This window comes from Kogia breviceps, chromosome 13 (genome assembly GCF_026419965.1).
Source record: "Kogia breviceps isolate mKogBre1 chromosome 13, mKogBre1 haplotype 1, whole genome shotgun sequence".
Classification (NCBI taxonomy): Eukaryota; Metazoa; Chordata; class Mammalia; order Artiodactyla; family Physeteridae; genus Kogia; species Kogia breviceps.
This window is the reverse complement of record NC_081322.1, coordinates 89,147,378-89,171,889: the sequence shown is the minus strand read 5'-3', so window position 1 is coordinate 89,171,889 and position 24,512 is coordinate 89,147,378. Positions and strand designations below refer to the sequence as shown.

Sequence of the window (24,512 nt, the reverse complement as noted above, 5' to 3'; positions counted from 1 at the left end):
TCCAACTATAAACTGAAGCTACTCAAAGCTAAAATTTGGGTGAAGAGAGCTCAAAATAAGAGAGCCTGGCTCCTCTCGAGAGGCAGAGAGTGTCCTGTGTGGCTGGCAGTGGCTCTCGGGGTGGCCTTCGCCGTGGGGATTTCCAGGGCGTGTTCACAGTGAACCAGATGACCTCCCTGAAAACTTCTGAACAGGGTTTGTTTTTCTAAACAACTGGTCTTTTTTTAAAAGGAGGGTGCCATTCCCTCCGATATAAAACGTTTCGTAAACAGTGAGTGGTGCCGAAAACAAATGCAGTTCTTCATACGAACAACGTAACACGGCTCCTCACAGGGTTGTAATAAATTAGATGAACTTTTCCTGACATCCCAGACGTTGGAGAAGATTTCACATTTAGGTTTTTCCTACAGTGTATTTATTTTATTGGAGTTTCCTAAACTCCCTGTGTATCCCTGTGTCAAATCAAATAAGGAAAATGAATTTACGGTCATATCAACTGCAGCTGTTCTGTGTTCTCTTTCTCAGGTGTTCCTGGTGAGGAAGGTCAAGGGCTCGGATGCTGGGCAGCTCTACGCAATGAAGGTTCTTAAGAAGGCCACCTTGAAAGGTGAGAGGCCCCCGAGGGGGAGACACGTAACTGTGGTTTACCCTCTGCCTGTTATTGGGAGAAATACACATTCTGTTTAATGCTGCATGCTTTCTGTATGTCGACATGTTACTCTCCGATTGATAATACACAATACAGGCATGTCCCTGAATATGTAACACAGCCCTGCAAGATTTCTACCGTCTTCAGAGGGAAAGCCACATTGCGTAAATACCATGCTCCACATATGCTCTGCTGTAACGTTCCGTTTGCGGAAAAGAGCATTGAGGAGGAAAGCAAAAGCAGGTTGTTCCGGCTGTATTGGACAACAAATGAGCCTAAATTCATCCTTCAGACTGGATTGCTCGGTTTTAAACAAAATGTGATTCACGGCTGTATTATTTCCCTTTCTTCCCCCGGACTGGGTTTTAGAAATTCAGTCCAACACCCGATTCCCTCTGCTTCTGTACTCCTCCGCTCCAGAGAAGTATACGCACATAGCGCAGGTCAAGGTAAGCTATCATCTGACATCTCTGTTCTAGGCTCAGGGGCGTTTAGCCAGCCAGAAAAGTTTCCCACTTCCTAGTGCTCCTTTAAAAGCCAGCTTTTGAACCAAACCTTATTTTATGTCATCTACTATTTTAGCCTTTCAAAATGGTCCGCCACTAAAGAATAGATTTTTTCCCCCAGAAGTGCAGTCAGAACTTATTTCCCTACGAGGAAATACAGAAGTTTTACGAAACAGTCCTTTGTGTGAGGTGGACGCACGATGGGAGGACCAAGTAGGTCCAGCACGGATGCCAGGTCTCTGAGCCACCGAGGGGCCTTCTGAGCTTTCTAGACCTTCCTCTCTCCTCCCTCGTGAGAGAAGCCGGTTCTTTAGATTTGTTTTGGCTCCAACACCTCTGCGTCCTGTTAGCCTGAGGGATTCGGATATTTGTAAGCCATTCTCCGTCCTCAGAGCAACACCAGTTTGCAGGCTCATTAGTGAATCAGAAGAACGGCTTAAAGAAGAAATGTGGGTGAGAGAGGCGCCCTCCAGGAGTGCAGAGCAGGAACCTCAATAGCGAAATTATTCTGAAAAGGGGGAAACGGAGAGGGGGGCGGGGGGCTCACGGCAATGACTGCCAACCTCCGGGTTGTTTCTCAGAAACGCGGATGGCTGTCCCGCGTACAGGAGGGAGTGTTGTCATTTGGATTCCAGGTCACTTGGCAAACGGATAATGGTCTCTGACAGCTCTGTTTCACCTTTAAATGGGTTTGGGGGGGTCGGGCGCCTGCCCCCGCCTTTCTTTAAAGAGGTGGCACGCCATTTCTAAGGAAAATGTCAGCTGCCGCAGCGGCCGACAGGGTGACGAGCAGGCGGGCGTGGGCCGCCCCCAGCCTGACCCGCAGCCCCCCTCGCGTGCATCGGTGGTGCTGCTCGACCCCCTGTCGCCTAAGGACCCTCTCAGAGCCTTCAGTGTCTCTGACGGACAAAGCTTCCGTATCCGTGACTCAACGCTGAATTACCGCAGGTGACAGTTCTACGTACGGAATTCCAAACAGAATGAATTCCAAAGGGTGACGCCCCACTTTGCGTTGTAGAGGAATTTGGTTTAAAAGGCGGTCAGCACATTCCCAAGTGTGAGACCACAAGTGAAGCAAGCCTGATCTCCCTCCCCCGTTTAGTGGGCTGGCAAGCGGGAACTGCCACCCGCGTTAATGAGGTGGTTCGCAGCCTTGGCCGCAAGCTGGAATGGCCCGCAGGACTTTCACAAAATGCTGGGGTCGCTTCAGGTCGACTCCTCGAATCCCTGGTCTGGATGTGGTCTGGGCATGAGAATCCGGGTGTCTCTCGGGTACCGCCAGCAAGAGGACCCCGATGCAGTTGCTGGGAGCACAGACTCTGGACCCTGGGACCCCATCCGGCTTAGACCCCACTGGCTGTGTCACCTTGGGGAACCTCTCCTGGCCTCTGTCTCCTCCTACTTAAGTGAGATGATGTCAGTAAGAGCATCTCCCTCCCAGCATCGCAGCATTGTTGATGTGAGGGTTAAATCCGCCAGTGCGCGTGAGGTGCTGCTGGCGCAAGGCTCACTGTCAGCTGTATTCATTTCTGGTCCTTTTCTCCATGAAAGCTGGCATTGGAGGTGTGTTAGGGCTCTTCTGGTCTAGGTTTGGCTTGGGTCTGATTAAGTGGGGGGCACGGGGGGCCGGTGAGGAGGAGGGTTGAGCGTTAATTACCATCTGGTTAGAAAGACTTGCGTCTCTGTTCAGCCCTGGTTCCTCCAGCTACGCGAAGAGCCTGTGATCGTGTTAGTTACCAGGGGTGCCTGGCGCCTGCTGGGGACGCCGGACACCCACCCCAGGATGGCTCCTTGTGTAGAATTCTCATTTCAGTGAGAGTTGAAACGCCTCTCCGCAATGTGCAGAGAGCTTCTATATGAAATATGTCTTTGCAATGAAAATTTTCTGCTAGGGCTTCATCTGTGTTCTCTTAGCCTGAAAACGGCTAAGTTTTCAGCCGTTTTCCTTATAAGTCAGCTTTCTAAGCCCAAAGGTAATACATGCTCCGTTCTCTGAAGGAAGGAAGTTGTGTCCTGTTGATTCTAAAGGAAGAAAATATTATTCTGGCAAGATCTCTTTGTTTAGTAAGTAACTAACAGGCCGTGACGGTCACTTCACGGGTGTGTCTGGCCAGCTGCGTGTGGGTTACTGCCTGAGCCTGGCTGCGAGAGAAGACGGAAGTGGCCCCGAACGGTGCTTTCTGAGCCTGTCGGATTGTCCTCCGGAGCCCAGTTTCTGTCACTCCTCTGTCCTTCCTTTAAGCAGAGCTCTGATTCTGTCACTCGAGTGCCAGCAGATACAGGAGGGAATGCGGGGCTGTGTGGGGTGACCAGGGCAGAAATGCATGGGGTGCATCCACACCAATGCTAGCATTCTGGAACAGCCCCTGCTCAGAGCTAGCCTGGCTGGTTTCAAACCTCAGAATGTGGTTTCCAGCACCGTTTTATTTCCTTTGCTCTTACACCAAGATGCTTTGTTTTAAAAACACTGACTTAGAAACTAAGCTTTAATCGGTGCCTTCGTTTGAACCGCTGTTACTTCCGTGCTAGTTCCTTTATGTCATTCGATTCACATTTGGATGATTACAAGTTCCTAGGGGGAAGGTACGGCAACTTCCAAGCACGCGTTTTAAGTGCCCTTATTGGTATTGTTATCCTCATTTTACAAATGAGGAAACCGAGTCACAATGCAGTGAAGCCGCACGCTCAGAATCACGTGATTTGGGGGTGGCGGGGTCTCTGTCCCGTGTTCCTCCCCTCCCGGGAGGGGGCACCTGGGGCCAGCCGTGCCCCCCACCGCCAGGGCAGCTTTTGCTCATCAGGAAGCCTCATCCAGCTGCCCCTGGGGTATTTACTATTCAGGGGAGCTGTTTTCCCAGGAGATGATCTAAGACAAGAAGTAACATGTAAACATCATCCTTGTGTAATAGCTCTGCGGTTTGTCGTGATACGCGCCTGTGTGCCTTGGCCTCCTTTATATGTTCGTTTCTACCAGAATTGCGTTTCTTACCTCGTAGAGGAAAAGTAGGAAATAGATTTCTTTTTCACTACTTGCATCTTTAATGCCTGTAGGTGCGAAAGCATCACGGGCTGAAGATCTACCCACAGAAGGGTTCTCTGGTAAAGAAGTTAGTGTGAAGTAACCATGTCAGTCTAGGTTTAAATCATCTAGTATAGAGACACATCTTGGGGGACTGTGCCTGATACGATCATCAGTGTGGCTCACGTTTTAATTTTCATCATTCATGGTTTTCTTCCTATTTTCTCTGAAGTGATGAGCAGTACAAAGCTTTGGTCACCAAATGTTTAGCGACACAGCTTCCCACGGGAGGCCCCTCTTTGCTGTGAATTAGACCTTTGAAGGTTAAAAGATACTGTGTGAAGGCGGATTTTCATTCTGCATCCAGGAGCCCGCTCGGGATATAACTGTAGACCTGGCAGGTTTTTGTGGACTCAGAGGCAGGAGGCAGTAAGTGTGGTCACTCAGCCGGGCAGAGCCTGAGTTCTTCACCAACCTGGTGTCCGGCTCCGGTGAAAAGGCTCAGGCCTCCCTGTGACCGCGGCCGCCTGCAGATGCACGGCCGCGTGCAGCGCGCGCGGTCCCCCGCCCCGCGGTCCCTGAGGGATGGCGCAGCCCCGTCCACAGTGGCCCCGGGCTTTTCTAAGGTGCACCTCCTACCTGGCCATCTCTCATCTCCACTGTGACCGGTAGGACTTGTTTTTATCTCATGCTTCATTTTCTTTCCAAATACAGTCTCTATATAGTGGAATGTAATGTAACGTAACGTAATGTAACGTGATATGACGTGATATATAATGTAGTGTAAAAGCAATGTGTATTGATGGAGGTCATTTAAAAACAGGCAAAATACAGGCAATGGTGTCCAGCTCTGACGAGAGGATTTCGGTCCCAGCCTCGCTGCAGATGGAGCTCTCCGAAGTAAATCCATCCTCCAAAGTAGGTTAGTTATTCTTACCAGGGATTCTTATGCAGCTTGCAGTTGCCAAGCACTTCAAGATCAGTTTCCTGAGCATTTCCCGGCCGGTCCTATGAGAGCCTGTGGACCACTTTTCAGAGAGTTTTGGTGGCTCGCAGAGGGCGGGGCTGCAGGAACTCCGAGGAGGCCTCGAGGCTCAAATCCGCTCGGGGTGCCAGGGCGTCGGCTGGCTGGCAAAAGGGACCTACGTGCCTTTTGGTTTGTCACTTGCCAGAGACTTCAAAGGGCTACGGATGTTGAGACCTTTTGTTAGGGCACAAGGGGCATTAGCCAACTTTTTAGCTTCAAAATCCAGAACAGGCCAAGTGGTTGAGGAAAGAAAATCAACAGGGTAGCGTGTCCTGCACCTTCAGTTCCACAGGAGCACCTGGGAGCAGGTGCCCCTGCAGTTGTCTGATGGAGAGGGGGGCGTGGAAGCCTTGAGGACGTGGGCCCGATCCAAAAAGTGGCCTCGGGGGGGAGGGCGGGGCGAGGGTTCCAGAAAACAGCTCTGGTTTTGTGTTGCGTCGCATCCAGCAGGGTAACCCCACCGTGTGCTCCATCCTCTACTTTCCCGGGAAGAAACTGTGCCTTTCAGGGAGGACGAATTTACAGGCGCTCCCGCCTTCGTGTCAGCCCCACGGGCAGCCCCGGGCCGGGAAGGCTGAAGGACACGGGAAGGTCACAGCAGCACCCGGAGCTGCAGGTTACCGTACAGAGCGAAGCAGCCATGGAAAGCACATCACCCTAATCCTTCCATCGCGGGTCAGCTGCAAGCACGGGGTGGATGTGAAGTCTAAAAGATTTTAATTTATCACTGATGTCTGCGGTTTATTAGTGAATCTCAAAATAGTCTAGGACATTTGGGTTTTTCCATCTGTACGGTCAAGCCCTGCTCGATTCCAGACTCACATGTCTCATGCCAGAGAGTAAATATCCCAGGGAGGCAGTGGCCTGGCTCCAGACCCTGCGCCGGTCCAGAACGCCCAGCGGGAGATGCCTGGGGACGTTTCGCCTCAGGCTGGCGTGTCTCACCATTTCTGTAACTCGTTGGCGGCACCGTAGCAATGGAAGGATGAAGGAGGCATCTCTCTGGGCTTTTTTTTTTTTTTTTATGCGTCAGAGTCTCGGGACTCAAAATCCCTTGGAATCCTTAGCCTCCAGGGACAGCTTGACCTGCTCAGCCTCCGAAATGAAGCACTTGCTCTCAAGTCGGTTTCCTTCTTGGTGGAGGGACCGCTCTGCAGCTGCACCGTTCAGGGCCTTTCCCTCCACCCCTGGCGGCCCCGGTGACGGCCAGCACCCAGAGCGGGCGGTGGTGAGGTCGGGTGCCGGTTCAGCCCGGCACAGCCAGAACTTGCAGACCCGGAGATGCCCAGTCACCTTTGCAGAGCTGGCCTCGCGCCTGCTGTTTCACATCTGAAGGGCATTGCCTGTGTGGCAGCTGTCCTTCCGCATCGTGTGTTAGCTTGGCCCCGGCCACTTCCCCCGTTGGCCATCTGCAGTGATAAAATCCTGCCCCCACATGAGCACAGCCTTTCCCTTTTCCTGCCACCTGGGACCCGGTGTGCTTGCGTTTCAGCAGTTTATGCCCCGGGCGTCAGTCTTACCTAACATGTTTCTGAAAGCATCTTCCCCAAACCAATGTGTCTTACCTGTGCTCCACTAGGTTCACTGTTGGGGCTGCAGTCTTGGTTTCTCCTCTGTTGCTTTAGACAGAATAAGAGTATTTAGATAGTGTGTGTATTTAGGCTCCTGGCCCTTTTTCTGTTTGTTTCAGATAATCTCTGAATTTTTTGTCTGCCTTTTAATTTTATGACCTTTTGGATGGGAAATCTGTTTGGTAACTCAGGCTGTCACTCTCTCCTATGTTATTTCTTCCATTGCTTTTATTTAAAAAAAAGATTCCCGGGCTTCCCTGGCGGCGAAGTGGTTGAGAGTCCGCCTGCCGATGCGGGGGACGCGGGTTCGTGCCCCGGTCCGGGAAGATCCCACGTGCCGCGGAGCGGCTGGGCCCATGAGCCGTGGCCGCTGCGCCTGCGCGTCCGGAGCCTGCGCTCCGCAACGGGAGGGGCCGCGACAGTGAGAGGCCCGCGTACCGCAAAAAAAAATTTTACAAAAAGATTCGCACCCAGACATCGGATGAGTATTCATCTTTGTTACCATTTTTACAGCTTGTTTTTTTTTTTAACACTTACCTCTTTAATCGATCTTGGATTTATTGTTGTGTAAAATGTAGGGAAGAAATATATATTTATTTTACCCCTATAACTGGACAGCCCCTTGGAAATTTGAATGTAAGCATCTTTTTCTGATTTTGTCACCAGGCTTATTATGGCCTTTGCTTTCCATTACAAGTAGCATCTGCAGATACGTAAGTAACACTAAGCAGTGTTCCTCATTCCAAAGAGGTCTGAACTCAGTGATAATAACATCAATCCCATTTGGAGGATTTTTAGATTTTCTTAACCAAAGTCAAAGAGTGAGCTTTGCAAGGAGATGGCAAGATGGGGGTAGGAGCACAGTGTCCCGGTCCTCTGCCACCTGCTTCACCAGATCACGTCACGGGGGTGCGAGTGGACCAGGGCTCCTCCCCAGAAGAGGACGCGCCTGGGGGTGGCCGCACGTGGCGGTGACAGAAGACTGTCTCCCGCGGTCCCTTCTCAGCCGGCTCCGCCCCCCGAGGCAAAGGACACGGGAGCCCGAGATACGTCGGATGAGGTTCCCGCCACGAGGAGCCCATGGGTCCGCCCAGCAGCTGCTCAGAGAGGCGTCTTGTCAGCCAGGGTTGGGAGGCGCGGCCCCAGGCCCCTGTCACTGGCTCATCCCCCCTTCCTTCCTGTGACCCTGTCCCACCCAAGGTCCCCTTCTCAGCCTGCGCACGTGTTTGGAGAGACATCTTTCGGCTGGCATCCTCTGCGTCTTTTATTGAATGAATGGGTTTCAGCTTTTGCTTCTGTTGACTCTCCTGAAGCCCTTTCTCTGCTGTTCTCCCTGGCAGAGCCACTGGGACCTGTAACTCGGGATAGGCAGGAAATGGAGAGATTCCTTGTACCGTCTGCCCGTGAATTCTCCGCATCTGCCCCCTTCCTTCATTCTCCTACGTGGCGGCTGTGCTGGGGTGTCCACGGCAAGAACTGCCAGGGGATGAGCTGGTGCCGGGGACGTGTCCTGATGGAGCCGCACAGGGGCCGCCATAAAACCTTCTCCCTGCTGTAGCTGCAGTCGTGTTTAATAGCAGACCCTTATTTTTACCTGTACCATAAACTACTTTTTTAAAGAATGAATAGATGAAATGTGTTTTAATTAAGAAGCACATCAAAGTTTCTTAAAACGACACCCAAAGAGCCACCCAGAGACACCGACCTCTCCTCGGGCCTTGCTCCCCGGCCCTGTCGCACGCCCGCTGTCCTGCCTCCCTCCAGGGACGAGCGCGGTCGTGGCCGCGTCCCCAGCGGAGGGGCTGCTGCCCCGCCGGGGCCCCCGGAGGCGGCGCCCGTGGAGACTTCCCCGGGCTGTCCCGCCGCTTCCCCGGGCACACAGCCCTCGGGAGGCCCCCCTGCTCCCTCTTTACCCCGTGGCCCCCAGACTCCCGCTTGCCGGGGCAGCTCTGCGTCCTGTGTGCTCAGCCCGTCCAGCGCCTCGCGGATTCGGGGCCGCTGCAGTCATAGGGGTCCGTACCGGACCGGGAGCAGCCAAGCGTCAGGGCAGAGAGAAAGATCGGGGAAAAGCCCTTGACTCTTACCGTGCAGCGAAGCTGGCTCCACTTCCTAGGCAGTAAAGCGACCCCAGCGCCGGCGTGGCGTTGGCTGTGGGACCTGCACCGTCGCGCTCACACGTCACCCGTCCTTCCCGTCATGACCCCGTGAGGCGGGTGCCACCTTCACCCCAGATTACAGAGGAGGGAGCTGAGCAGGGAGCCACCCGTGCGCTGGGAGAGACGGAGGCCGGGCGTGTGCTCCCGGCCGCGGGCCCCGGGCTCCCAGCCCCAGAGCCGCCGGGAGGGTGAGCGGCCAGGGCGCCGAAGCAGAGGTGGACCCCGGAGAGCCTGAGCACCTGAGTGTGAACGAGGAGGCCGGGCGGGGAGCAGAGCGCAGGAGACTGTCCTGGGGCCCGGGGACGGGAAGGACTTCTGTTCTCTTTAATTGTGATGAAATATACATCATAGGGTACCCATCGTTGTAACCATTTGTAAGTCGTGTCCGTAAGTACATTGGCAAGATTGTGTAACCGTCACCGCTGTCTGTACCCCAGACTTTCTCATCACCCCAAGCAGAAGCTCTGTCCCCATTAAACAATTCCCCACTTCCCTCCTCCAGCCCCTGGCACCTACCCTTCTACTTTCTGTCTCTATGAATTTGACTTCTCCAGGGACCTCGTGTAAGTAGAATTATATGGTGTTTGTCCTTTTGTGTCTGGCTTACTTTGCTTGCTGCAGCGTTTTTACGGCTTATCCGTGCTGCTGCGGCGTGTGTCAGAATTTTATGTTTTAGGGCTGAGTGACGGTCCGTTGCGTGGACAAACTCCCTTTGGCTTATTCAGGCGTCCTTCGGTGGACCCTTGGGTTCCTCCCATCTTTCTGCTGTTGTGAACACCACTGCTGTGAATGTGCGTGTCCAGCATCTGTGGGAATTCCTGTTTTCAGTTCTTTGGGGAATGGAATTGCTGGGTCATATGGTATTTCTGTGTTTAACTTTGTGAGGAACTGCCAAACTGTTTTCTACAGTGGCTGCACCGTTTTACATTCCCACCAACTTCTCCACATCCTCACCCACAATTGTTATTTTCCATTTTGTGTGTTTTTTTAAAAATTATTATTATAGCCATCCTTTGGGAAGGACTTTTTAAATAAAACTTTAAAAGTACCTATCCTAAGACCAAAGTATGAACGCCTTAAATACCTGGTCCGCACGGGGATACGCACCATACTTGTCACACTTAGGGATATTTGAGGAAAGTTTCTGCCTTCACACACGCGGGGCCGTAGGACGTCACTCGGACACTGCCCTGGATGTGCCAATTTGCTTGTGGAATCTTGGAGTTGTTCTTTTTCTCAAGTGGTGATTTTGTTTGTTTTTTTGTTTATTTTTTCCTCAAAACGAATCCCATCTGTATTCCCAGACGGCTAAACTTTAGGCAATGTCATCACTGAAAAGAATAATATTGCAATGGGTTATAACACACTCATTTAAAAAAAAATCCATAATCCACAGTTATCCTCAGGAGGAGGAAGAGAAGGGCTTTTCCTCTTGATTTCTAGTCCCATCAGAAATGAGAACATTGCCATTTTGTAACCCGAAATGACTCAAGCATCCTTGATCCGTATAAGCAAGGATCATGTACATAAGCTAACGGATGAAGGATTGTAAGGGAGCCCACAGGTCATTCCATACCAAAATATCACCCCTCAGGTTATTTGTTACTCACAAGGGGATGTATACATCTTTGCAGTGAGAGGCTGATGACTTGCCACCTTGACCCAGTGGAGTTTAGCGACCTGAACAGGGGTAACACGGCACCCTTCCCGCCATCTGCTGCACCTTGAGGCCTGCAGCATCACCCGGGAGGTATTTTTGCCAAAAATGTTTAGCCTTAGCCTCATCAAGCCTCCAGACCTAACCTCGGTTTATAAGAAATATAGGAGTTAGAGCAACCAGTAAAGAAACAATCAGACACACCTAGGAACAATCTACAAGAAAACGGACCTGGACTTAACCAAAAAGCCCACAAAAAGCACAGGGGGTGCGGGAAGATGCGGGACCGTTGTATTCTAGAAGCAAAAGGAATAAGGAAGTATAACAACCAGGTCTAACGTGTGAACCTTGACCGAATCCGAGGTTGGAAAAAATAACAGCTGTAAATGACATGGCGGGCGGGCAGGTTTGGAATATGGATCAGATGTCAGATGACATTATGGAATGATAGTGAGTGTTCCTCAGGGCGACCGTCGCGTTACGGGTATGTGAGAGGTTACCGTGTTCTTAGGAAATGCTGCACGTAAATGCACCTAGGCGTCGGGTGTCACAGTGTTGACAATTTATTGTCAGGTTTGTGGCTAAAATGTGTGTATGTGTGCGAAAGAGAGGGAGATAGAGAGGGGGGACAGAAAATGTACAGAAATGTAAGCAGTTGTGGAACCTATAGGTGGAGGACTTAGAGGTGGTCATTCAACTTTTGTATATGTTTGAAAAAGTTTGTAACAGAAAGTTGGGGGAAATTATTTACGTCTAGCGTCTCGTGTTTCACGTCCTGCCTTTGAAAAGCCTTCTGTTTTTCTGTCTTGCAGTTCGGGACCGAGTCAGATCGAAGATGGAGAGAGACATTTTGGCAGAAGTGAATCACCCTTTCATCGTAAAGCTTCATTACGGTAAAGGGAGGAAAAAAAATTCCCTACTGTTGAGAGGACCTAGACCAACCCTCCCCCAAATCAGAGGAGATGGGCATAGATTCCTGGTCTCAGCGTCCGGCCCTGTCTGGGGTGGGGCTTTCTCCCCCGGGTTCCTGAGCCTCTGATTCTCCTTCTCTGGGCAAGGAAGATGCCCTGTTTTCATCTCGAAAAACCGAATCTGAGGGAGCGAGAGGTTACCCTTAATTAAATTATCAGCATGGAGAAAGTGGTTTTTTAAAAATGTCTCGACCTAGATGGGGTGAATCTATGACATATTGTTGTGTTGTTTCAGAGTAAAGTGTCTATGACCCCATAGTTTCTTTAAACCAGAATGGTAACATCTCCTACATTTTAAGTAAAGACTTATTTTAGGCATTTGAAAGACGGTAGCACTTTGAGCCCTCAAAACTGCCTTTCAGGGCTTCCCTGGTGGCGCAGTGGTTGGGAGTCTGCCTGCCGATGCAGGGGAGACAGGTTCGTGCCCCGGTCCGGGAAGATCCCACGTGCCGCGGAGCGGCTGGGCCCGTGAGCCGTGGCCACTGAGCCTGCACGTCCGGAGCCTGTGCTCAGCAACGGGAGAGGTCACAGCAGTGAGAGGCCCGCGTACCACACACACACACACACACACACAAAAAAAAAAAAAAAAAAACTGCCTTTCAAGGTAGGCTGTTGTTTCCATTTTTCAGAAGAGAAAACTGAGGCTCAGATGGAATAATTCTGATTTCTGAGGCCACACATCTGCGATGCCGCACAAGGCTTCTTCGTTTGCTTTCTGTTTTATCTCCTTGGAGAAGCAATAAGTGAAATGTTCAAATTAAAAATAACGACTTGGTGGCTCCAGAGTCATGGCAGAGACTGCGTCACAGCTTTGTGCCCTAATTGCGTGATTAATGTGGGCGAAGCGCTGGGCGGAACAAGGGCAGATCCCGTACCTTGTTGGTACAGGCGCTCGGGGGCGGGCCGAGTTGTGGGGGACTGTCCGTGATTTTTACCCACGTCGGGAGTGAAGGCATGAGCTCACGCAAAGGCAGGAGGACAGAGCTCTTTGCTCGCGGACTTCTGATACTCCTCAGAAGACAGTTTAGAAAGTCCTGTCTGGAAAGCACGTGGCCTCTCCTTTCAGAAATGATAAGAGCCAACATGGATGTGACCTTGCGGGCAGCCGCGTGGTGACCGGGTCCCTCGGGCCTCGGGCAGGTGCCCTTAGAGCCCGACGGTGGCGGCAGGCTGAGCCCCCTCTATCACACGGCCGCCTCAGCGCTGCTGATTCGCTGGCGCCAGATCCGATCCAGCTGTCATTTCGGTTGGTCTCCAGGGGGGTTTTCTGAAGAAGTTGAGAACTGGGGTCCTACCGAGATTTTTAGAGGCACCCTCCACGTTACCTGTGTGATCGATCAGAAGATACTTGTCCTCCATCTGCCTGCCGAGCCCTAGGACAGAGCATTCATCCACGCTGCAGTTTACACAATTCTGACAAAGGGGTTTCTAGTTAGCGGCTTTATGTTTCTAAAACCCCAACATTTACAATGCTTCTGGCATTGACTTTTAGAAAATGCAAAGTTCCCAAGTGTGTGGGGATGTCAGCACCCCTTCCAGCCCTCCTTCCTTTGTGTGTAAAACAGATGCCACGTGCCAGACCAGCGGGCACGTTGAACTGACCCTCCAGTAGCCACGGTGGTCAGTTTCTCTTGAGCCTCACGCGCATATGCACCGTCCCCCCCTTGACCAAGGCGTGCCCTTGCTCGCGGCGGGCGGGGGCTGAACCGTGAACTCCACGCCCGTAACCGTGGCCCTCAGGGACCAAACCGAGAGCACAAGCGCTGCTGCCCCCAGGTACAGGTAGCTGGGCCGACCCGTCCCCAGCGCGCAGCCGTAAAAGAAGGAACAGGTGGGGGTGGGGAGAGGAGGAGAAATAACCTCCAGACCATGAATAAAAGTGAGAGAGACAGAACTCATCACCGTCGACTCCCTTCCCCAAGTCCTGCCCTTACTCGGCTGTGCAGTCTCCAGCCCGGCCCCGGTCCTGATTCCGAAATGACCCAGGGTTACAGGCTACGTGATATTGTTTGAGCCAACGAGAGGCGGGCTTTTTACACTCAGAGCCTGGACCCAGGGGAATGATGTCCACCACAGGGGACCATGACGCCGAATTGCTCTCAACTCTCTCCTTCCGCAGCCTTCCAGACGGAGGGAAAACTCTATCTGATTCTGGACTTCCTGCGCGGAGGAGACCTCTTCACCAGGCTCTCCAAAGAGGTACACGGAGTGCAGGCTGTGGGTTTCTGCCTAGATTCGAGGGACAGGAGAGCACAGGGCGGCGGGGGGTGGGGGGTGCATGTACGTGCGTGTGTGTGTGTGGTGTGGGTGCAAGAGAATCGTGAAAGTGCGTGTACATGCACGCGCGTGTGTGTGTGATGGGTGTCGCGTGTGTGTACGTATTCGGTGTGAGGGCGTATGGTGTGTGGCGTGTGCACGTGTTTAAAGATGTCTCACAAGTCACACGGAGAAGAAATCTGTTGTCCTTGATAGATCTTAAGAAAACGGACTCTTCCCAAGACCCCCGTGGAGCTCTAGAACCTTCCCTGCGTAGAGCAGATGGCAACTTGATTTATGTTACGTAGGGAAGGCTTTATTTCACAACGTTTCACTTTCCACCGTAGGAAGACGCTATAAACACGCTGACCACACGTCCTGGGAGGGGCGTTGGGTGCGTCTAATTCGGGCTTCACCCGTGAGCGCTCCATGACCCCCAGGGCTTGTCCTTGACCCCCCACTACCTGACTTAGGAGCTTTGCAGGATGTCTCGCAGCGCAACGTGAAAGCTCTCTGGCCCCTGCTTCGTGGGATGGAAAACCCAGCATCCTGCTCGAGGCAGTGATAACGCCAGGCTTTGAATCCGGATGATTCTGTGCAGTTTCCTTCACGCGGAAGAGAGCGTGATGAAGGTGACGGCGTGTTGACGCCAATGCACAGCACGGCAGGTTCCCGGCCCTTCTGGCGCAACCTCACCCGGCACCAGGGCTCTTACCGAGCTGTAACAGGGCCTTCGGGCTGCCCTCCACCTTTCCTCACCGCCCACTTTTACGGCAGGGGATCCCTCCGTCCTGCGTGAAACTCCAAAGTGCAGTGAGTCAAGGTGGAGGGGCGGTGAGGTCCCCAGCGCCTCGGGCTGCTCTCTCCCTCTGTTTCCTGACGGTCCCTCGGGCGATGGCGCAATCGATGGACACAGGTTGAAAGCACGGGCTGGAGGATGCAGATCCAAGTTCTCCAAAAGCCCTTTGGGATCAGGTCTCTGGTCCCTTAACCTACCTCACAGCTGAGCTCACGTTTCCGAAGCTGGCGAATCATTGACCTCGGCCAGTTTCTCATCTGATGCCTGTTGGTTTGCTCCCTCCCCCCCACCCTCCCACCCCGGCCAAAGGCAGTCAGGCCGGTGGGGGTTGGTCTGTCCGGCATCCAGTGTGACACCCCCTGTTGTTGGGCTTCTTGACCAAAAAGGCAACACGCAAGGTACCCGTAGGGCCCTTTACTTCCGAGCAGAAGTGAAGTTGCCCAGCCTGGGCTCAGCAGGGTCTCAGGGTTCACAGAGACACAGGACATGAGCGATACCCTAACTCTAGCCCTGTGTAAAAAAGGATTTCCCTTCCGTCCTCTTCACCGAGTCCACTAGACAACATCCTTGTGTGTGTCGGTCTCCGCACTGACTGCCTTCGAGAGCTCACATCCATGGGTGTTTCATTCCCATAGAGAATCCCTTTGCCATTTGCACTTGGAGGCCACGCAGATCTGTGCCCTGAGAGCGGCCAAGGAGAGTAATACGGCCGCCCCTGAGCGCTAAGCTTTAGACGTGCCTGTGTGGTTATGAACAGAGATGGAGAAAGTCGGGCCAAAGAGAATTCGACAGCCAGCAGGGTTTCCTACAGGGAAATCCTTCTCACAGGGAAGCCCACTGAGTATGCTATAACCAACTTAGAAAAGAAATATGCAGCCAGGAAAGGTGCCGGTCGAGTGTGGAAGACAGAACAGGAAATTCCAGGGGCCGGAGGGGCAGCGACGGTTGGTGGCGCCCAGAAGTCATCCAGGACTTGGGGTGCACGTCCTCCCCACTGGGAGGCAACCCTTTTGTGAAATGGATGTGCTCCGCCTTCATTAGCCTGATGCATATTCTCCGTTCAGTTCCCCAAATTGCCCTCATTCTGACCCTGAGCTTCCCAGGCAACCTTCTGATCAGGTATTGATTTTTCACGCGTCTGCCTGCAGAGAGAATTCAGTCATGATGTGGATTTCTAGTCTCTGTGACAGTCATTTCTCACGGTGCGGGTAAAGAATGGTTTCTGACGCCACCTGGCCTGCTGGGGAGGTGACTACAAAGTTACATGCTGGTTCCCACAACCGCAGGGACAGGGAAACAGTAGGAGACGGTGACCTTGAGGTCTGCTGGGCGCCATGGCCTCGTGTGTGTTTTAGCTCAACCAGGGTCCCTCTCCCACCAGCGTCTCCGGCAAGGGGCCCCCACCGATGCTACACGGGCGGGTTTATTTGGTAGGACTCGTCCCACTTTGGGGAGATGGCAGTTCCCAGTTTGCATAAACCCAAGGGGTGAAGAGGTGAACTTGAAGGGAGGAGGGGATGAAAGTGGAGACATGTTCTCAGTAAATCCCTCAGGCCTGTTTATATCAGACCTTCACAGTGTGTTTAGTTTTTTGCATTAAAGTGTTACATCAGAAGCACGCGTATTAAAACATAAACCCAGAAATACACTCCAGGGCTGCATGGTTTGGGACAAGAAAGGTCGGGGGAGGGAACTCTGCCCGGGGCTCCGCCCACAAGGCCGAGTCGCTTTGTGGGGAGTGCCCCCTCCCCTTCACGGTCCTAAAACTTTGCTGAGAACTCACGTTTCCATTGTGGGAGTCGGAAGAGCCTTGTCTGGGGGCCGCGGTCCGCAGAGCGGACGGGGTCTTCTTGGGGCTGAGTGCTTCTGCCTTTACAGCCGGCAGCCGCAGAGCAGGCTGAAGTCTTGTTCTCTCCCCTGCCAGGTGATGTTCACGGAGGAGGACGTCAAGTTCTACCTGGCGGAGCTGGCCTTGGCTTTAGACCACCTGCACAGTCTGGGGATCATCTACAGAGACCTGAAGCCGGAAAAGTGAGTGAGGACAAGGCAAGGCACGGCCCTCGCGCTGCCCTCGTCACCTCGTCCCTGTCCTTCGTGCCCCAGCGAGGCCATAGCCTGGGGACACTCCGGTGCTGGCACCCCGCAGGCAGGGATCCCACCTGCCCGCCCCGGAAAGGTGCCCAAACACAGCTGTGGCTTGCGCTGATTTGTGTGGGATGGTCCCAGCCCATTCTCACCTGACCCTCATAACACCCCCCAAGGGAGGCAGGGCCGGGCCTGCATCCCTGTGGTCCAGGGGAGTCTGGGTAGGTAGTGGAGGCTGGGCAGGTAGTGGAGGCTGGGCAGGTAGTAGAGGCTGGGCAGGTGGTGGAGGCTGGACAGGTAGAGGAGGCTGGGCAGGTAGTGGAGGCTGGGCAGGTAGGGGAGGCTGGGCAGGTAGTAGAGGCTGGGCAGGTAGAGGAGGCTGGGCAGGTAGAGGAGGCTGGGCAGGTGGTAGAGGCTGGGCAGGTAGAGGAGGCTGGGCAGGTGGTGGAGGCTGGGCAGGTAGTGGAGGCTGGGCAGGTAGGGGAGGCTGGGCAGGTGGTGGAGGCTGGGCAGGTGGTGGAGGCTGGGCAGGTGGTAGAGGCTGGGCAGGTGGTGGAGGCTGGGCAGGTAGTAGAGGCTGGGCAGGTAGGGGCGGCTGGGCAGGTAGGGGAGGCTGGGCAGGTGGTGGAGGCTGGGCAGGTAGGCAGCCCACCATTCCTCCTTCCACACCCCCTGCCCTCCCTCCTTAGGTGGGACCCATCCTGTACTGGGAATGTCTCACACGCCACCTCCTCGCTAGTTTGTGTCTTCTGTGCTGGTCTCTTCCCCATCTCCACCTCCAGGTTTGGAAAGCCCTTTCAGCTGTCTCGACAGGCCCCTATCTAGGTGACGAGTCAGATGAGCCTTTCTGAGTGTTTCTAAAAGACAGTGGCACCAAATTCCAGTAAGATTTGTGTATCTTTGGCAGTGATCATCTGTAATATTATTTCTAGGATATTTTGCTAATCCAGAGTCTAAATCATTTTTTTAAGTGCCTCCAAATAATAGTGTTCTTATTCCAGGTTTTTTCCCTGCTGTTTTCTGTGTAGAGCTGGCGCAGACTAGGAGGGAGCCACTTGAAAAGGAAGGATCTAGAGGATGCTGTGTTACGTTCATTTGGGTGACCTGACAGTGGTCCCTGCAGCGAAGTTGATGGTTTTCTCCCTCTGGCCTGTGCCGTGGTTGATGACGGCCCCCTGTCCCCCGATAGACTGAGGTCCACGCCTGCCCCTGCATATGTGGGGCCTGGTGGGACCCCAAGGCTTGGAGCACAAGGCATCCCAGGCCCTGAGGGCACAGGAAGTATATCCCAGCCCTTGTTCCTGGTCCCCTACTTCTTCACCTGCAGGGAACTGAGAAAAATGCAAACTGTGCTCTGAGAAGTGGCAGTTGTTTAAGGAAAACGCCTGGGTCTGCCTAGAGACCAGGAACGTTGCGTATGTCCCTGACGCAAAGCGTGTTTGCCTGTGACCAGAGGGAAGTGCTGCCCACGCACGGCTTCAGCTTAACCACCAGCTGGGTTGAGCCTCACTGGCTGCACGTGTAAATGACGTTTAAATAACCGTGAAAGGGTCTCTCCTGAGTATCCCCATAAGAGCCGACTATCCTGCAAACTCAGCATCGCCTTCAGAAAACAGGCGCTGAGGCCACTGTCACAGCCAGCTCGGCTGACCTGCTCACCTCTGCTGTGAGCTCTGCCCCATGAAGGCGGCACCCCGATTCTCCCTCTAGTTAAAGGTCAAAGGGATCTTTACAGTGAAAAATAGTCATATGTGGGCTTCCCTGGTGGCGCAGTGGTTGCGAGTCCGCCTGCCGATGCGGGGGACGCGGGTTCGTGCCCCGGTCCGGGAAGATCCCACGTGCCGCGGAGCAGCTGGGCCCGTGAGCCATGGCCGCTGCGCCTGCGCGTCCGGAGCCTGTGCTCCGCAACGGGAGAGGCCACAACAGTGAGAGGCCCGCGTACCGCAAAAAGAAAAAAAAAAAAAATAGTCATATGTAATTGCACGATTGAAGAGAAAGGATTTTGTTGCCCATTAGAATTAGTGGGGAATTAATCTTGAAAGTTGCTCTCTTCTGGGCAAAGATCAAGTGTAACTGAAAAGCAAGGGTAAGAACATTTGCTTCTTTCGTTATAAATTGTCATCTTAATTATACACTATAACTTTTTCCTTGCCATTTCCATAAAATAGTAGGTATGATTTTTATTCCCGTGGCAGATCTTTTTAAATTGTGGTAAGATTTAAACATGACATAAAATTTACCACCTTGACTATTTTCAAGTGCACAGTTCAGTCATGTTAAAAGCATTCACACTGTTGTGCAACTGTCTTCACCATCCATCTCCCAGACTTCTTTCATCCTGCAAAACTGACACCCTGTCCCCATGAAACACTAACTCCCCGCTGCCCTCCCCCAGCCCCCGGCACCTTCCCTTCTGTGGTCCGTCTCTGTGGATTTGGCTGCTCTAGGGACCACGTGAAAGTGGGATCGCACAGTATTTGGCCTTCTGTGGCTGGCTTATTGCACTCGGCGTGGCGTCCTCGAGGTCCATCCACGTGGTAGCCTGTGCCAGAACTTACTTCCTTTCCCATATGTGTTTAAGGTACCACATATTAATCCTCACAGCCCACGTCCTGGGCTCTTTAGATCCGGGCTGGTGCCTCCCAGGAGCTGGTGGAACAGAGTTTAATTACAGCAAAGAAAGAAACAGGGCAGCCAGGAGCCCCGGGGTCCTGTGGGCTGATGGGCTGGAGAAGGGCCTCGCGGAAGGCTCGTCTGCGTCCATCCCCGCAGACTTTCCCTGCACCCTGCCGTGGGCGTGAGCCTCGCCGTACTCCAGAGAGCGGGAGGAACAGGACCAGTGCTCCGCGTGGGGCGTCTGGACGTCAGACGCCGGCACGCCGAGAGCTTGGCCCACGGCACCAGGAGGGACCCCGTGGGGCTGGCTCCCACAGCATGGCTCCCGGGGGCTGAGGCCTGAGGTGTCACAGCCTCCCCCGGAGGTCGCGGTGGTCCCCAGGGCCAGGCGGGGCTCGTGGAGGGGTCTGGCCAGAACAGCGGGCTCCAGCCCTCGAGGGCCCGCCTGGGTTCAGGAAGTCCCCTCTGAGCAGCTCTGCATCCGCACAGGCCAGGGCACTCGCGGACCCTCAGGCCCATTCACGCAGGACAGACAGCCTGGGCGTCCCCAGACCTTCCCCGGGGCTGGAGAGGGTCTCACACCTGCAGCCCCCAGTGAGAGCCTGCTGAGCCGGCACAAGAACGTGGGGGTGCCTTCTGCACCCCACACACCGCGGACGTGCCTGTCTGTGCTCCTGACCCAGCAGAAGCTGCGGACCAGGGAAGCAGTGGGTCTGACGGCCACGTCTGCGAACAGCAGGTGACCTGCCGCCCCCCAGCCGGCGTGGAGACTGCTGCGCAAGGGCCTGGGCGGCTCCCCTGGGGTCTCCGTGCCCTTCCACGTGTCTCGTCTCTTTTAAAGCATCTCTTTTCCTCCCCTTTCTTTCAGCATCCTCCTGGACGAAGAGGGACATATTAAGATCACAGGTTTGTAAAATTCCACCCGCCACCGACCGTTGACTTTGCCCTGGCGGCCCCGGTACCTGGGGGCCGACTCAGAGCCGAAGCCCTCTCTCTCGTCACGCCAGCGTGTGCAGACAGGGCTGCCTTCCCCGTGGCCGTGGCTCGGTTCTGTTGGTGTGTGTCCTCCCGGGGATGCCCACGCTTCCAGGTCGGCCCTCCTTCCTTCTCTCCCTCTGACTTAAGACCCTTCTGGCGCCTTTCCTGCTGACTCTCAGCGTCACTGGATGTTTTGTTCAAGAATCTCCTCTCAGCGTGTCTGCAGGGGGGATCTCCTCACTGAAACCTCAGACCCCTCCCCACTGCCACTGGTTCAGCCAGAACGAACACCGCCCCCCTCGTTCCGTGACACCCGCTTGTGCTAGTTTCCTCTTGCTGTGTCACAATTACCAGCCTCGGTGGCTCAAAGCAGCATCAGCTCATCACCTTCACAGCTCTGGCGGCCAGAAGTCCAAAACAGGTCTCACGGGGCTAAGATCAAAAGGGGTGCACTCCTTTGTGGAGGCTCCAGGGGAGGATGGTCCTGTCGCCTCTCTGGCTGCCCGCTTCCCTGGGCTCACGGCCCCGTCCTCCTCCTTCAGAGCCAGTGGGCAGCGCCCCAGTCTCTCTCTGACTCTGGCCTCCGCCCCCACGTCCACGTAAGCACCGTGTGCTTATTGTGCTTTATTCTGGCGCCCCGGGATAGCCTCCCTTCTCGAGATACAGCAGGGGCCCCTCTGCCAGGTAAGGTGACCTATTCATAGGTTCCAGGGTTGGGGCGTGGACGTCTCTGGGGGCCATTCCGCTGGCCCCCCGCTGGCCGGGGCCTGGCCTGGTCCCCACTCACACCCGCCCCGCGTGTCCACCCGCGGGCTGTCTCTGCGTGAAGGCCCCCCCCCACCTCCAGTGGCAGCTGTCTCTGCTTAGGCGGGGCACCGGCTCTGCCCCTGTTCTGTCTTCAGAGCCTCCTGTCCTCTGCTCCATCAGCTCCACGCCGTCTGGTCTCCCTGCTGCCTGTTCCCTTCTCTGGGCTGGTCCACCCCGCTCTTGATGGACCCCCCAATCCCAGCAGAGTGCACAGAGCAATTGACAGTTACTGCTCGTTAATGTCGAACAGTGAGCCTTCTTAAATTTCTCATGAATTATGCACAAGAGCGTGGCACCCGTCGGACAGACCCTTTAGACGGCGACCTCCCCGCAGGGGCTGCACGGGTCCGAGGGCGTGTCCGCCGTGTCTGCTGGTGGGACCTCCCCCCCGCGATGAGTCCAGTGTGACCCGCTGGGGCCTTCTGTGCCTTCCCAGTGTCGAACAGCAGAAGAAATTAACCCTTAACAAGCTGAGAAAGTAAACCTGACTTCTACAACTGGTTAAGGCAGTTCCAAAGTGCCAGCGTGGCATTTCGTGGAGATTGAAGGTTCTGCTGGTACGTGACCGGTTTTCTCTGCTGAGTGAGGAACTGCGCGTGTATTATATAAATCTCACGTGTACAGAGGTAGCTGGAATAAGTACGAGCTACCACGTTAAGTGTATGTGTCGTATTACAGAGCTTTGGCTTCCTCTGTTTTAGTCGTCATGGTCTCTGTTATTTATCAGTGGCCCCAAGTTAGTCATTGTAAGGGCTTGTCATCTTGGCCGGGCGTAAATTACAAACAAGCCCCGAGACTCTGCGGTGCCGAGTGAGTCACTCGGGCAGTGAGCGAGCAGACCCGCGTGGGTGCTGGAGACCCTCGCTTCGCCGTGAGCTCGCCGGGTCCTCACGTGGCCCCGGGAAGGAGGGAGGTCAACCTTAAACGCACAGATGGTGAACCTGGGCGGCTCTATCATCTTAGAACCAGCGTGTTCCCTGTGTCCTTCATCCACGGGGTGCAGTAACACGGGCATTGGAGGACGGCGGCCTTGGCTGGAGGTTTCGTGGACAAGGTCCAGGGGAGGGTACCCCACGGCAAATGCTCTGAAGCCCCGTCCAACTTGTCTGCCTTCCCCTTCATGCCTCACCAACCGGGGACCTCCTTCCCGAGTGGCCTCCTGCTCGCGGCCCCTTTCCCGCCCTTTCTTCCAGAACAAGTGCCCTCTTCCTGCCCTTCCGTCGGACTAGCCCCGCAGGCCTCTCCACTGGGGCCGCTGACGTCCAGGGTGTCCCGCTAAAAACAGGCTCCCGGGGAACTGGTGTCAGGCGTCAGGAATGCAGCTTCTGGGTGCCCTCAGGAGCACTCCTGAATGTGTGGGTCCCTATAGAAGCTGACCGGGAGGTGTCGGGTTTGGCTCAGCTTCTGAGGGCAGCTCGGCCCCAAGAGGACAGCGGCGGGAGGTGCGCCGGCCGGGCAGCCAGGGCTCCAAGTGCTGCCCGGAGACCGAGCGCCGTGTGCTGTTTCTCTTTTAGACTTCGGGCTGAGTAAGGAGGCCATCGACCATGACAAGAGAGCCTATTCATTCTGCGGGACGATCGAGTACATGGCGCCCGAGGTGGTGAACCGGCGGGGCCACACGCAGAGCGCGGACTGGTGGTCTTTCGGCGTGCTCATGGTACGGCGTGCTCGTGGTACGGCGTGCTCGTGGTATGCGTGCTCATGGTATGGTATGCTCACGGTATGGCGTGCTCAAGGTATGGTGTGCTCATGATATGGTACGGCGTGCTCGTGGTATGGCGTGCTTGTGGTATGGTATGGCGTACTCATGGCATGGCGTACTCATGGTATGGCATGCTCGTATGGTGTGCTTGTGGTACGACGTGCTCATGATATGGTAATGGCGTGCTCGTGGTATGGTACGACGTGCTCGTGGTACGGCATGCTCGTGACATGGCGTGCTCATGGTATGGTATGGCGTGTTTGTGGTACGACGTGCTCGTGGTATGGTATGGCGTGTTCGTGGTACGACGTGCTCGTGGTATGGTATGACGTGTTCATGGTATGACGTGCTCGTGGTACGGTATGGCGTGCTCGTGGTATGACGTGCTCGTGGTACGGCGTGCTCGTGGCGTGGCATGCTTGGGATATGATGAGCTCATGGTCATATGTGCTCGTGGCTTGACCTGCTTGCGGTGTGGCATCTGCGGTCCCCGAGGTGCCCGCGTAGCTGTCACCTGAGCGCCTGCCCGTCCCTGGGGTTCAGAGATCCAGGAGTGACCCGAGGAAAAGAGTGCCCGTTGTGTGACTCAGGACCAGGGGGGCCACCGATTCCTGACCCTAGCATTTCCTGGCAGCCTCCTCTCTGTCCCCGCCAGACTCCCACCATCAGGAAACAGAGCTGGGATTCAAGTAAGGATGCAAATGTCTTAAAGAGTCAAACCTTTATACTTGATGCTCTTATGGGTTTAGCATGAGGATTTTCAGGAATGCAGCGGCCTCCAGATTAAAGAGAACTGTTTTACTGCAAACACAGAATCCCTCCACTTAGTCCCCAAAATCACCATGAACCAAAATACACGTGCAGTGAAGCATTTTTACATCTGCCTTTAGAAACTTGGATTTTCTTTGGGTCACGTGTTCGCAGACAGAGCGTGCGGCCAACACCGTCTAGCCGGGGCGGTCTGTGGTCCCAACAGAAGCGGGGTTGGCTGCCGTCCCCCGGCCTCACGCAGTCCTTCCTCGCCTCCTTTGCCCCTCCCCCCACCCATCCCCCACAGCCGGGCGCTGTGCTGGCAACCCCTCCAGGCCCGCCGCGCCCTCGGCGTGGGTCGAGGCGTCCGAGGCCGTGAGTCTGACGTTGACTGGATGGGAGGAGCATCGCGGCTTTCCCGGCTTCTCAGCCCCCTCCTTGTGCATTTCACCAACGAGGAAACTGAGGCGACGAGCGTTTCCGTAGATCCGTCGCTCGGCCAGCACTGGCATAGCCTCCTTCCCACACACATGCCTCTCGCCCCGGCCCCGGGACCTCTGGACTGTGCCCTGCTCAAGGTGCAGGGCATCAGCTGGGTGCCCCTGGGCTGGTACCCAGGAGGCCACACTCGGTCTCGGTTCTGGGCCCCGGCCCCGCGGGCTCGGAAGCGCTGGCTGTGTTGGATTTGTCGGCACGGACGGCTGACCCCTGTCTATGGGGGACAGACACGTCAAACCAGCTTGGGAGGCAGCTCCCCCGGCTCCGACCGGGATGCCAGCTCACGGGCCCGGTAGGTGACGTCACACCACGCGGGGCGGTGCCCCCGTCTCCAGGGTCAGTGCGTTCTCCCCCCGTCAGCCACCTACGAGGGAAGTCAGACTGTAATGAGAAGACTGCTCCCAAAACAGAATCACAACAAATTAAGCCCGTTGGTACAGGCAGATGGTGGGCCCAAGCTCGTGA

The 24,512-nt window shown here is 54.8% G+C and overlaps 1 protein-coding gene and 1 long non-coding RNA gene across 8 annotated transcripts in view; both read left to right on the top strand.

The window, feature by feature from the left end:
* RPS6KA2 (ribosomal protein S6 kinase A2) overlaps positions 1-24,512 on the top strand; it is a 348,075-nt gene that overhangs the window by 273,936 nt on the left and 49,627 nt on the right. For all 7 annotated transcript variants that reach the window (XM_067011135.1, XM_067011137.1, XM_067011138.1 and 4 more), the window contains 6 exons: positions 526-607; positions 11,398-11,478; positions 13,676-13,755; positions 16,536-16,642; positions 20,181-20,218; positions 22,612-22,754. In XM_067011135.1, the coding sequence (XP_066867236.1) occupies positions 526-607; positions 11,398-11,478; positions 13,676-13,755; positions 16,536-16,642; positions 20,181-20,218; positions 22,612-22,754 (531 nt within the window). The remainder of the gene's footprint in view (positions 1-525; positions 608-11,397; positions 11,479-13,675; positions 13,756-16,535; positions 16,643-20,180; positions 20,219-22,611; positions 22,755-24,512) is intronic.
* On the top strand, positions 20,235-21,814 carry LOC136792397 (uncharacterized). The gene is made up of 3 exons (XR_010836129.1): positions 20,235-20,974; positions 21,218-21,346; positions 21,432-21,814. It is a non-coding gene; the product is annotated as an uncharacterized lncRNA (long non-coding RNA).